A 14,909-nucleotide genomic window follows, 5' to 3' on the forward strand; every position below is an offset into this window, starting at 1 on the left:
TGATGTTAACTAAACTTATTGTGGTCATTTTGATTATATGTATATATAACATATATATATTATATAATACATATATATATATATAATAGATACAATAAGGTTAAGAAACTTGCCCAAGTAGTTCAAAAAAAGCCAGTTGAAACCCTGGAGGTCTGACTCTAGAGCTTTTAAACCATTATGCTAATAGTGTGAGGAAATAAGATTCAATGGTATGAGAGATGACTTTATAGAAAGATTAGTCCTTAGCCAAGCTGAAATGGCTCTTTCTGAAAAACATACGTAATAAAATTTTAGAGAACTGCCCCAAGCTGGCTCAACGTGTTCCCTGCATTCTACAGTGGAACTTCCTCCCTATCACAAGCTAGAGCAGGCCCTGACATGCTAGATGGTGGCCACCCAAGAGAACTTCCGGATCACAGAGTTCCCATTTTGAAATTCCCCTCTGCTCCAATGCATGCCAGATAGAACAAAGCGGCATAGCCTAGCTTAAGTACTAGATAAATTTCCCCCAAGAACCCCCAGAAGAGGCTGCAACACAATGGGAGGGAGAGGTAGTGGACAGGCTCAAACTGGAGGCTTTCTGACAGCGAGGACAGGAAGCAGACCATGACAGGGGGGAGCGTGGCTCCTGTGGGGTAACCCCCATTTACTGCTGGGTCCTTGGCTTGCGAAAACAAGCTGAGAAAATAAAAGATGACAAGCATTTGGAGTTAAGTTTTATCAGAAGCTGTGAGGAAGGGAAGACAAGAGCCAAAGGTATAGCTTTAATACTAGGAACCTAGCCAAGCTAAGGAAACTTTTAGAACTCGTGAAATTGAAAAGTTGTCATTGAAATTAAAAATGCAATTTGCAAGGCCAGCCAAGTGGCTTAGTTGGTTAAGAGCTCGCTCAAGAGTGCGAGCTCTGAGCCATAGGTTCGCTGGTTCCATTCACCGCCCGAGCTGAGCTGCTGCTGAACTGCCAACAGGTGGCAGGATGGCTCAGCTAAAAAAAAAAAAATACAATTTGTGGGTTTCACTCTAGATTAGACACTGAAGAAGCATAAACTGCCAAAATTGAAAGGTAGTATTGGGAACTCATCCAGAATGCCACACAAATCTGCAAAAGTAATTAAGAATGGTAGCTTGAGTGAGTGGCCCCAGCACCCACATAATAGGAGTCACAGAAGAAGAAACATGAGAGACAGCATGGTAGAGAAGCCATATTTGAAGAGAAAATCATTAAGAATAAAAATTAATCAAAATCTGGCTATGTCACCTGGATATATCATAGTAAAATTGTACAGTGTAGAAGACAGAGACAAATGTAAGGTCTACCACACTATGGACAAATTACTTGAAAAGGAACAGCAGTTGAATTGACAGTCCTATAACAGAAGCTAGAAAACAATGGAGTAATTATCTTCAAAGACCTGAGGGAAATAGCAGAAACAGCCCCACTATCTTCACTTAAGTCTAGGGCAAAATAAATGAGATTTTCAGATAAACATACTTTATGAGGTTTACCACCTGTAGACCCTCACTAAAAGAAGGAATGTAATGCTGCAAGAATATAAAAGCTACAACTATAAGAAACATGCTGGTGAGGAAGACATTATGTATTAAAAATTTACAAACTGCCCCAAGTAGGCTCAGTGTGTTCAGTAGGTAATTATTTTATGCTAAATCTTTCATTATGGATAGGAAGAAACAAGAAATACACATTTACCTATAACTTTTCCATCAACATCTACATTCATTTAGTACCTTAAAAGCTTAACTGTAAAGGAATGGAAAGAAATAAGATACAGGAAACTATCCATTCTATAAAATGTAGGGAAGATGAAAAGGTAAGAACAAAGAAAATGACAGCACACACAAAAAATAAGATGTTCAAAATGAATCCAAATACATCAGTACTCAATAAACGTAAATGACTTATTTACCTATTAAAAACAAAAATTATCAGGTGGGATTTTTTTTATCCAGCAAATATAAGGAGAAATGGACAAATTCACAATCATAGTATGAGATTTGTATACAACTCTATCAGAAATATAGATCAAATACCCAAAAAAAGGCTATAGAAGCTTTGAATTATTACACTTGATTTAATAGAGTTAGATCTAATAGAGTTAGATCTAATCTATAAAATCCTGCTCCAAACATGCATCTATTCGAACACACAGACGATTTACCAACAATTAAAAAGACCTAATTCTGAGTCACAAAGGAATTTGAATGAATCAGTATCTTAAAGACTATCTTCTCTGACATTTAGATTAAAAACAAGCCATTAAAAAGACAGCCAAACAAGCCCAACATGCTTGGAAATTTCAAAATACACTGCTAAATAAGTCATGAGGTCAAGAGTAAATCATGATGGAAATTATACCTGTGGCTGAGTGACTATATAAATACATATACAAATTTGTGAGATGCAGCTAGTTTTATTATTTAAAACAAAGAGATAAGAAATCGGCTTGAGGTACTTAAAAACTTAGTATGTAAACCTAAAGAAAACAGGAAATGAGAAAAAGATAAGGTAACAACAGAAAGAAAAAATAAGACCAAAACTGAGCTTCTCAAAAATCTAATGAAAACTAACATCTGGCAAAACCAATCCAGGGGAAGACATAAAAACAATGCTAGGAATGAAAAAGACTACCAATTTTTAAAAATATTTTTAAAATATAAACCAAGCTGATAACTTTTTTTAATGTAAAATTCACCAAAACATAGTCAAGATCATTCAGCAAACTCTATAAATCAATCACCAGTCAAGAAACTGAATTGGCAATTCTGTCCCCAAACTTACCACACCCACAAGACTATAAAGGTGAGTTTAACCAAACTCAGAAGGGACAGATAATCTCTATTTTACACCAACATTTTTCATAGATTAAAAAAAAAATAGGAAAGAGAGGTAATTCATTTTTTTATGGCTAGAACAACCCTGACATCAAAATTGGCATGGACCGTCCAAGGGAAGAAAATTATAGACCAATCTCACTAAATAAACATACAAGTAAAAATTCTAAGTAAACCATTGGCAAAGCAACTCAGCAGTGTGTTAAGGATGATAAAACCCAACCAAGGAACTTGCATACCCTGTAAGTAGACTGTCAACTGATACCACCCCTCTTGAGAGCAATCTGAAAATAGCTAGAGGAGTTCAAGTGCTCATATGCTATGACACAATTCCACTTCTAAGGACTCATATGTGCCCTACAAATACTCCTGCACGTGTATATACAGAGGCATGTACAAAAATGTACTTACGCCATTGTTCTTAATAGTGAAAAGTAATTATTGGAAAGAGCCTAAATGTTCAGCAGCAGGAAAAGAGGTTGTGGCATATTGATATAAGAAAACAGTTAAAATGAATAAACTTGAGCTGTTTCTAGCGACATAGAGAGAAACCCCAAAGCATAATGTCTAGTTTGAAAAGTTACAGAGGAAAGATGCACCTGATAAAGTCTGGAAAGATGCACCTGATAAAGTCTAAGAGCATCCATCAACATGGCTCCATAAACACGTATAAAATACTATAAGAATGATGAACGCTGGGTTTATGTTCAAGATTACAGAGAAAGCATTTGCAAGGGATACGTGGGTGCTTTAAATGTACCTGTAAGACAGTCTTTTAATAAAAATCTGAGGCAAATATTACATAAGGTTAAATTTGATAAAGCTGGGTGTTGGGTAGATGAGGTTTATTGTCTGTGAGCTTGAAATATTTCATAATAAGTTGCATTTTTTAAAAACTAGCCCGAGATAGTTCCCAAAAGGAGCTCTGCCCTCTATGATCCTTTTAACCATTAGATTTTTTTTTTAACCTATCAAAATGCTCTGCAAAATATAATCAGGCCTTGATTGGATATTACATGGGTGATGAGACTAAAGGTTCTGTATCTTCTGATTGGTCGCTCAGCTCACTTTCTCAAAGTACTGAGTCCATCTGCTTTAAAAGAGGGACGCCGTTCCCTTCACTCACCATTCAGCATTATCAATGCACCTAATGCATCTCTAGGCCAGGTATCGCCATCCTTACCGGTGATTTCTGGTGCTCTTCAGAAAGGAGTCAACTGCTAGAATTGTTATGAAAAATGCATTTCTTTTTCAAAAGTGCTTGAAGCATGGGGAGAGCCGGTTTCTTCCCTTGGTAGGACTGTTAATGGCTGTGTCCATTTTCACAGTCCTCACCAAAGCAATTGAAAAAAATTAGCTAACTGCTTTCCTCTGGAACAGGGGCTGGATTATTCAGATCACCTCACCCACTGAAAACAACTTAAAATAATAGATAATTTTTTTTAAAAACCACCTTAAACGCATAAAAGAGCTGACAGAATAGTAAAAACAAAAATCTTTGGGAAAGGGGATTCTAGAGACACAAACTAGGTCACAGCCTGTTTCCTTGAAGGTGTTTGCAACCCCACACACACACACAAAAAAAAAAAAAAAAATTCTGAACTTTGTTTTTGTCAGACTTGACTGAGCAAAAGTTTCAGAAACCAAAACGCAAGCACCCAACATGGGAGTCTATTAATAGACCACATTAAATTAGGATCCCCAAAGGCTAGAGCTTAAGAGTAAGGGGACACACAAAAATGGACGTGCCTGTACACTCTCCCCAGCAGGGACTGCAGCTCATCCCACTGTGCTGAGCATGGCAGGGAGAACCCCTGTAAACGCCCTCCTAGGAAATGAACATGGGCCGGCCTCATACAGATTTGCAGCACAGACTCGTGTCACCTGGGTGAGCCAAACTCAAGAGAAAAGTATCTCATCCTAAGTCTCAAATTGTCCCTATTAACTTTTCAAGGGCAATAAGTATCACATATTTAAAAATAATCAAGTTCTCAAGGGAACAAGAGTTCATTAGTGAGGATCAAAAAAAATAAACATCCAAAACAAATATTTCAAGTGTTGGTATTATCAGATATAAATTATAGAAAAGCTATGTTCACTATGTTTAAAGAAATAAAGGATATGCTTTAAAATATCTAGAGATTGGTAAACTATATAAAACAACCTAGAAGACTAGAAAAGAAACCAAATAAAACATTTAGAAATAAAAAATACAACTATAATTTGTCTCACTGGCTGGCTTAACAATAAATTACATACAACTGAAGGGAGAAATTAATGAATTGGTCAAAAGAAATTATCAAAAATATAAAACAGAGGCAAAGTAATAAATATGTATAGAGTAGTATCTTAAAATGTCTGAAATACGTTTGATCACTCTCAGAAGGAAATGAGAGAGAAAATGTGACTGAGGGAATATTTTAAAAGATAGTGACTTAAGAACTTTGCAGAAGTAATGAAATACATCAATTCACCATTTCAAAGTCAGCAAAACCCAAGCAAGATAAAAAGAAACCCACACGTATCCTAAGGAAACGATAGAACACTAAAGACAAAAATAAAAGTCACAAAAGCAGCCAGGTTTTAAGAGATCAAGATTGCCATCTACGGCCAACAAAACAGATGAAGCATTGCTAACTTCTCAGTAGTGACAATGGAAGCCAGAAGACAATGAGGTGGTATTTTAAATATGCTGAAAGAAAATAACTGCCAAATAAGAACCCTATATCAATCAAAAACATCTTTCAAGAATGACAATGCAATAAAGTATCAAAGAACAGATCACCAGCAGACTCCCACTGAAGATAATTCTAAACGATGTACTTAAAGCAAAAGGAAAGAAGTTTCAGATGGAAGGTCCAAGAAGCAAGAAGGAATCAAGGCATAAAAAGTGGTAAACATCTAAGTCACCCTTAATGACTATTGACCGTATTGAACAATAATAATGATTGTGTGCTTTAAAAAGGTAAAATTAAAATAAACAGTAGCAATAAGATGTCAGGAGGGAGGTAAACAGTATTCAAAAGCCGTTGTACAATTCAGGAGGAGGGAATAGTAGTTAGAAACATTAGACTGTGGTAAGTGAAGATCACTTATTATCATTTATTGAGTAATCAGTGAAAAAAGAGCAATGGTGGGTGTAACTTTCAAGCTAGTAAAGGGGGAAAATAACATTATAAAAACAATAAGTTTAAAAGAGGACAAGAATGGGGGAAAGAAAGCACAAAACCAGCAGGACAAAATAAGATTAGACAACAGAACACTGAACTGCCTTGAAAATAAATAAACTATAGCCAAATGTGAAAAAAATGAATTTGTCACACAAACATAATATTGAGGGTAAAGAAAAAAAAATCACACAAAACATGAACCTATTTACTAACATTTAAAAAACAGTCTATATAGAGAAACATAGAAACATGGTTAAACATCAAAGAATAGCTTGGAATTATCACCCAAGTCAAAGATGAGACAGACGCTTTAGGGGTTCTTGGGGTATGTGTGTTCAGATTCTGGATGGTAGCAACATGAGTGTTTGCTTTATAATGAATGATCCATTAGATGGCACACTTGTTCGAATTTTTTTTAAGTGTGTTGCATGTCCCAAAAAGAGAAGCTTAAAACAAAGTTTGCCAAGTAGCGTGATTGCACTGCCCCCTGATCTGAGCTATGCATTCAACAGAGTTTCCTTCTTTCCTCCCAGACCATCATCCACGGGCTGGTGCTCGTAGGCAGCTTCCTGATGTACTTCGTGGTATCCCTGGTGTATAACGCCACCTGTGTCATCTGCAACAGCCCCACCAACCCCTACTGGGTGATGGAAGGCCAGCTCTCAGACCCCACTTTCTACCTTGTCTGCTTCCTCACACCAGTCGCGGCTCTTCTCCCAAGGTTTGAGCACGGGGGCTGTCTGCGTCCTAGAACTACCAATCCCCTCTTCATAAGCCATTTTCATAACCCATGAAGCAGGAGTTTTCACTCCCGGCTGAGATTCTTGAGGCTATTATTTCAAAACAGGAGTGCTAGGACAGAAGAACAATGGACTCTAGTCCCAAGTCATTCCACAGAGCAGCCAAGTCACCAAATCTGCCATGGCCTCAGTTGTGACATCTGTAAAATGAGAGTGATAACTCCTATCATCCTGCCTTACAAATTTTGTTGAGCATAAGGGATCAATTTGAAAAGCTCTATGGTCCTTTATTAGCCCACAGGGCCAGGCAAACAACTACAGCAAACCAGAAGTGCAGACATACTGGAAAGACCTTCTCAGCTTCACCCTGTCAGCGCCATCAGGAAAGATGAAATGTAGCATTCAGGAACTTCAGATTTTTCCCAGAAATTAAAATTGTACATGAAAGAGCCCATTTAATATTACTCAAATTTGTACATACACACACACACACACACACACCACACACACACAGTGTATTAGCCAAATATATCATTCATGCCCAGGGACTATTTCTAACATTTTCAGCCTAAACCCTCTGCATTCGCCTTTTCTGGAAAAATATTATAGTAACAATGCCTTGTGTTTCTTTGGAGCTTGCTCTTGACACACACTGTCCTATCTAGCCTCTCACTTTGTTTTTGTCACCTAGGCAGTCAGGCGGAGCTGTGGTTCTAGCCCCACTTGCTCTTGGGGTGATGTAAGTGCCAAGAGGGACGAGAATGTGTCCACAAGCCCACCACAAATCCCAGGGGCAGCTGGTTGGCCATTTCGGTGGCCAATATCCTATTCTCCATTCACGCTCTCTAGTCAGAGCAGTCAGTGCACTTGACAATGATGTCCCCACAGACAAGACTTAGCCCCTCTCTATCCTACAATCTCACCACTCTGAATATCAAAATTCAGCCACTTTATCATTAGAAGTTGTAGTGAAAACAGGCCATTGCAACATCGTGCAAAACATTTTCTAATCCAACATCAGCAGATAGTGCTTCCTTAAATAAATTTGGCAGGTTGCTCTCCATGTCCTCCTCCATAAGCCACCCGAGAACCTTGACCTCTGATGGAGGGTTGCAGGCTGAAGATAACAAAATGTCAAACACAAATGTTGGTTGAGCTCTAAATGTGCGCTGTATGCCTGGCCTCCCTGCTTGGCAGCTACTGGTCTCTGCAGCCTCATCTCCCCACTCCCTACCTCAAACTTTGGGCTCCACACCACCAGGCGTCTTGTACCTAAAGGCCCATGCCCTCTCACCTTCTATCTGGGCTCATGCAGTTGCTTCTATTCAGTACATCCTGCCCATTACCAAACCTCCTCACCCTTTGACGTTATTTCATGTCTGACCAATTCCGAACCTTCCATGACTTCACCTACATTCCCCAGGCTGACACAGGTCCCCCTCTCTCATGGCTTCTATCACCTGGGTGTATCTCTGCCTTTATCCCATTTGTTATAAAGTGTCTCTCTTTATTTGAACATTAACTCCTAGACAGAAGGTATCCTTATCATTACCAACATTTAGCCACCTCCTTAGCATAATCAACATTTAGCACAGTTCCTGACACAGTGGCTATACTTAGAAATAAATGAGCAATGGATGTTAAAGCAACAGAAAGATGAACAGAAAGCTTACTTTCAAGAAACTTTCAGTCTAGTGAACAATTCAGACATGTTTGACTGTATTACAAGAGCCAAAGAGACAAGTACCCATAGAGGGTCCTGAGCACAAGCCTCAAGAGGACCTTTTTCCCACCACACCCCTTCAGCCCAACCCCCTTGGGACACAGACCCTGGAAGAGATTGTGAGGATTATGTCCTCATTGGAAAAGGGCATCAAATATGTGGGTTAAATACTTGTGTTCACATTTCTCGGATTTAACATGGTTGTGATCACCACTGACCAAGGACTGAGCTCCTCCATTCTGTTCTGTGTCTTCCCTGGGGTATGGAAATAAATTATCAGCCCTACAGTCTTTGTCTTGCCCTTGGCTCAAAAACACACTTGGAGCCAAACATTACTAGCTTGATGAAGATCCTCAAAAAGTATAAGAAGACTATTGATATGTGCTTTGAAAAGACAAGCATTCAACATTACAGCTTGTTACACAGAGACAGATTAGGAAAAGTTAGCAAATATTTACTTGTTAGTTACTATAGCACATAAGTAAAATCTTTACTTATTCTATATTATCATCATAAAGTTGAATTTCTGTTTACTAAGAAAAGTGAAGAGGTTTCTTCTGAGAAAGGATTATTTTAACAGTTCTAAAGACTATTGACTTGTAACCTCAAAAAATTAATGTTTGTTATAGAAATCTACATACTAGAATGTTTGCTGTAGAAAACTATTTGTTCACTTAAAAGTTGTAAACTGTATTTATTGTAATGGAGATGGATTTCACTCATCAAACTTGTGATAATTAGCCCACTAACCATGACCTCACTAATCTTGGTCTAAGTAATGCAACCCATATAAAAGAACTGTACAGACTCTCTTAAACTAGGAACATGTAAATTGTTTTAACACAAAACAAAAGAAACTAACACACGAACTTGAAATCACATTGAGTGTCTTACTTAAATAGCTACAATAGATGATACCAGTCCATGGACCGTCTCCCCTTGGCTCCTAATCCAACACTCTCTTGGTCTTTCTCCTTCTCCTTCTTTGTTTTCTTTGCTGGTTCATGCCCTAGATGTGATATATGTCAAGCCTTGGTCTTAGGTTCTTCTGCCTTCTAACTTTATAGTCTCTTCATAGACATAGCAACCAATATTATGAAGTTAGGTATTTTTAAAGATGAATCTCCAATACAAAATCCCCAGCCTCTCTTTCTGAATTCCAGATACACCTTTATAGCTACCTATTCCTCACCTCCAATGGGCATATAAGTCCAAAGAAACTGGGAGACATCTATAATTTAATTCATGATCTGCCCTTGATCACTACCACCATCCAGGAAACCTAGATCTCCCCCAGAGTTTCTTCCATCAAATGCTACCCACTTAGGACCAAGCCAGACCCCTAGGAGTTATCCTTGAAACCACCCACCACCTCATGCGCACATCTAGCCCATCACCAAGACCTGACAATTCTATGTGCTACATATTCCTCAAGTGCATCTGCTATTTTCATTTCTCCCACCACTACCGTGGATAACTTATAATCCAAATTACTTCAATAGTCTATTAGGTTTCTGATCCATTATCATTGTATCAAAGTATAATCATGTCATCTGTTTATAATCCACCAAGGACTCCCCAAGGCCTTTACAATTAAAGCACAAAACCAAAACATGGCTCAGTCCTTGGCTGCTCTGACCCTGCCCGCCCCTTCTATGTCACATTTCCCCACTCTTGTCCTCCCCTCCCCACATTTCAGCCATGGTGCTGGGGACTTGGGTCTCACCCCCTCCCTGGCTACCTCTTATGCATCCCTCAGTCCTTAGTGTCTTCCTCAAGGAAGGTATCTCATGCCAGATCAGGTGTCTGACACTCGCACTGTTCTCTCTGGCGACATGTCCCACAGGTGCCACATGAAAGCAAGAACCCTGTCTGTCTTGTTCTCAGCTTAATCCCTTGGGGTGTGGCCCACTGTAGGGATTTGCCAAGTATTTGTTGAATAAATGCGTGGACAAGGGAATGTGGTGGCTTGGGGGAAAGGTTTAAATTGAGAAAAGTCCAGTTTCCGGGCAAGAAGTCAAGCCTTTCCTGAAACATGTACAAGGCCACCTGTACTGCTTTCCCTAGCTGAGATTAGAAAGAGTGGAGAAAAGTTTATCTGATGCCATGGGGTCTTCAGAAACCCCTTGCCCCGTGGGAGGTTACCCTGAAGCTTTGAGATACAGTGGAAGGATGCGAGCCTCTCTGTGTATAAGGCTTTAGGAATAAAATTTTTTTTAAGATTTTTTTGGAAAAGATCTTAGATGTCCTCTGGACCAATTGGATTACTTTTTAGATAAAGAAACTGACACCCAGAGAGGGGACATGAATTGCCCAGTATCACAAGATGGTATGTGCTTTCTCCATAGGCCACACAATTTTATTCGCCCTCTCATTCCTTCCCTTCCCAAACGTGGAACAGGGGAAAGATTCCAGGCACAGACAGAGAGAGACCCCCAATTCCAGACTCCAAATCAACCTGCATGCAGCTGAGCTGGGGGAAGGGAACCCTGACTTAACCATCAGGGAGATCCAGTAACTTCTCAGGAGACCTTGAAAACCCATCTCATCTCTTGGTGCCTAAGTTTCTTCACCTGGAAAATAGTGAGAATACAGTGATGCTGTGAAGTTAGTATGGCTGATGAATTCAAGAAAAGAATATGCATTTAGAAACTACTTAATTAAGTTCCACAGAGGATTGACATTGCCAAGTAAATTTGCCTAAATCAGAAGAGCCCAGAAATAGAATGGACTGCCCTTGTGCACGGTAGATAAAAGCCTAGTGATCCAGATTGCTTAGTTCTAACCACAGCTCGACCACTGTGTCACTCTAAAGAAATCACTGAATCGCTCACTGCCTCGGTTTCCTCGTGTGTAACAGGGGAAACAAAAGTACCAGCTGCATGGGATTTCGGGGAGAATAAGATGAGATAATAATACATAAAGCACTTCGAGTAGTCCTGGTACATAATAAATGTTAGCTATTATATATTGTTGTTATTGAACTCCCAAATCCCAGAGGTGCTCAGGCATAGATTTGATAACCATCAGTTGGGAACACAGCAAAAAGACGCTTGCCCTGGGTGGGGAGTTGGATCGTAAGGTCCCTTCAATACTGAGATTCAAGAAGTCAACAAAAATCAGAAAATAGCTTTATGCTGTTATTTCTTATTTCTCACCAGGTACTTTTTCCTATCTCTACAAGGGAGTTATGGGAAGTCTCTGATCTCAAAAGCTCAGAAAATTGACAAACTCCCCAAGGACAAAAGAGACCTGGCGATCCAGAGCTGGCGAAGCAGACACACGCCTGCCCGTGTCCCTGGAAAGGCTCAGCCCACCCCCCGTCCAGTACCACCCGTCCCTGAACAGGACTTGAAAACCAGCACCCCCAAGCAGAAGTGCAAAGAGGACCGGGTGCCGCGTGGAGAGAGAAGCAGCAGAGACCACATGAGGGATGACTCGTGCTCAACAGACTCCTCAGCTAAACTCTCATCCAGAGATCACCTTCTTCTGGGGCCTAGCAGCACAATGGCTTCCGGGGCCAACTCAAGTGGACAGGCTAATGTCCACCAACGCTCGAGCAGGGGCAGCCATCGCCGATCTCAGAGTTCAATGACCATATGAGGGGCCTGCAAAAATGTGTACAAACTCAGAGGAGAACGCCCAGTCAGAGGCCTCATTAAGCCAAGCCTCTTCCTCTCTCTGTGAAGGGAAGAATTTGCCATTCTTATTCTGTTCTCCCGACTAGGCTTGACTTCCTTAGCGGAAGCCAAGGGGTTTGACAAAAAAAGGAGTGGAAACCAGTTGACCTCTAGTTTTCTCCAGGCAGCACATTTTACAACAGAGTTTTTATAAAGAGGCTATGTTTCTATTGTATTGAGTTCTCAAAATTTTTAGCCCAGGGATGTTCTGATCCTCTAGATAAGTGAAGCCTACGACCCAGGGCGATGGGGCCATAAGTTTCCAAGATTCCAAGAAATGTTATCAACCCAGGTGATTTCTCAGGCTATGGAAGTTTCTGGGCTTGTCCAACCATCACCTCACCCCTCAGTGCCAGAGTTTAAATTTCAGACAAGACCCGTACACACAGGCGCTTCATCTTGACTGTATTGCAGTGATGACCGTGTTGGGGGTAAATATCCCTTCTATGCACAAAGAGTTGGGTCGCTTTTTGTCTCTAAGCCAAAGAAAACCACATATAAAGATTAAAACTAAAATTGAACTCTGTGCCACTTCTGAGGGTTGTAGGGCCACAACTCGTATAAGAGGCAGAAAGAACATAGCATGCTAAGGGAAATGGTATACCAGGAACTCCAGGCTTTAGCCGACGGACTCTATGTCCCTCTACCAAGATGACATGGGGAGCACTTTTTTTAAGCTATTTATTTTATTTATTTTTAAATGGAAGTACCCATTCTCATTCAGCTCTCAGAACAAGAAAACTCTAAAATCGATAGATCTTAGCACACCTGCATCTAGAATAGACCCTTTTGATGGAGCAACTCTGAGCCCAAACAATGACATCTTAAATGGTAGGGCCAGTGTTAAGCTCTGTTCATTAAGACTGGAAGATACTGGCACATGCTGCCATTAAAAAAAGGGGGAATCAGAGGAAGTCTCACTTCACCATGAAAAGAAGGACTACATAGACTTCTTACTCCTAGAGGTGGTAAACCCCAAAAATGTAAGAGCTCAAAAAAGTGTTGAAATAAAAGAATGGATGATAGAATTCTAATAGGCTGTTGAGAAAAGCTAGGTCTACTATAGGCAAAGAAAGCCTCTCTCTAGTGTTTTAAAATAAGCCAGGGAGGACTACCAAACCCTCTCTCCTTAAGGTGGTGCCTATAGATTAGGCAAAATCCCTAGAGGTTAGGGATGGATGTGACAAGCCTTTGAGCCCAAGTCACAACCACCCTACTTGACTAAGAGTCATAGCCACCTGACTTGAGTAACTTCTCAGCAAAGATGCCCAAAAACATCTCAACAATCAAGTTGGCAAATGGAAGACCCAGCTGGTCCTCTGACTACCCTGCTGACACCCTTGATCTGGAGGGCCATGTGAAGCATCATCCTGGAGCCAATACATTGGATCTCCTTCACTAACTCTGCCACATAAGGACACCAGCACTGGCCAGCCAGTGGGTATTCAGGGGACTCCTACATGAGGACTGCTAAAAAAGGAGCAGGTAAACACATCAGGCACAGCAGGAATGATGTGGATTGTCCCAAATGAGGGGATTCAGCCAAAACTTGGATCTCACGGTCCTACCTTTCCCCATACAATTCCTGAAAGCCAGATGAGACAGGATGTTTCAACAAAGAACAGAGGAGAGGGAAGAAACCTGGCCTCAGGAGATCTGGGACGCAGATCTTTGCTCTGCCCCATACTCTGTAGGAGCCAGGAGCCTTGAAGCTGGATGCAACACCTACAAGTTAGGTTAGAACTGCCCTACCTCCCAGGCTTGGCACAAGGATCAAGTCAAAATTACATGGGGCTGAGAAAACGCTTTGAAAGCTGTAACACCCTTGATAATAACACAGGGATTTTTATTTCAGAGTTAAGAGGAAAAGAGGTGATGGGGAAATTGAGAAAACGTCTGATCTCAGCACCTAATGCCAAACCTTACCCATCATTGTGATGCTGCTCTGTTTCCTCCATGACCAACCATCCCAGTTTGCCTAGAATTTTCCCAGGTTTAGCACTGAAAATCCCACATCCTGGGAAACTCCTCAGTCCTGGGACAACTGGAATAGCTGGTCACCTGCTCTTGCTCTTTTTTGTAAACCAAATCAACTGTGACCCTCCAACACGCCACCTTAGGGGAAAAGGTTATAACAACTCTTTCCATATAACATAATGCTAATGATTGTACGTAATACATTTTTATACTTTTATGACCTTTTACTGATTGACTGGAAATGTGTCATTCTTTATTAGAAGAAAAAATAAACATGGTTTTTCCGTAGTTGCTTGCAGTTCTGAGCCCTCTCTCATCCATCCATCCTTCTTTGCATTCAATCATCTATTAATTTATCCACCCATCCATCCATTCATCTGCCCAGTAAACTTCTGTTTATTGAATAGATGCCTGGTGATGTGCTAGGGGCTGCAGGGAACTCATCCCTGTCTTTAAAAAGTTCACAGCCTTGTTGGACATAGAACATCGGGAACGTATTTGATCTAATGTAAGAGTGTGACACAAACCAAAACAGCTATAAGAATTAGAAGCAGCAGCACACACAGTCTCCTCTCTCTGAAACTCGAACCTGGCTACTCCCCTCTTTCTGGAAGCCTGACACCAACCTCAAACCCATATACCCATGTTGAGGAGGTGCCCCTTTTCATTCACTCATTCACACCAGTGAGTGCCTGCTGGACACAGCTCTGCAGGAGACGGCAAAGGTAAAAGAGGGAAGAAAAGCAGGCCCAGCTCTGGTCCTCAAGGGA

General features: G+C 40.6%; 1 protein-coding gene across 2 annotated transcripts in view; it reads left to right on the plus strand.

Moving 5' to 3' along the window:
* The window catches only part of ATP10B (ATPase phospholipid transporting 10B (putative)), a 260,075-nt gene extending 245,672 nt beyond the window's left edge, over positions 1 to 14,403 (plus strand). For both annotated transcript variants that reach the window (XM_019664097.1, XM_019664098.1), the window contains 2 exons: positions 6,553 to 6,740; positions 11,644 to 14,403. In XM_019664097.1, the coding sequence (XP_019519642.1) occupies positions 6,553 to 6,740; positions 11,644 to 12,085 (630 nt within the window). In that variant the 3' untranslated portion in view covers positions 12,086 to 14,403. The remainder of the gene's footprint in view (positions 1 to 6,552; positions 6,741 to 11,643) is intronic.
* Positions 14,404 to 14,909: the final 506 nt, after the last annotated feature.

The sequence above is a fragment of the Hipposideros armiger genome, unplaced genomic scaffold, assembly GCF_001890085.2.
Source record: "Hipposideros armiger isolate ML-2016 unplaced genomic scaffold, ASM189008v1 scaffold_416, whole genome shotgun sequence".
NCBI lineage: Eukaryota > Metazoa > Chordata > Mammalia > Chiroptera > Hipposideridae > Hipposideros > Hipposideros armiger.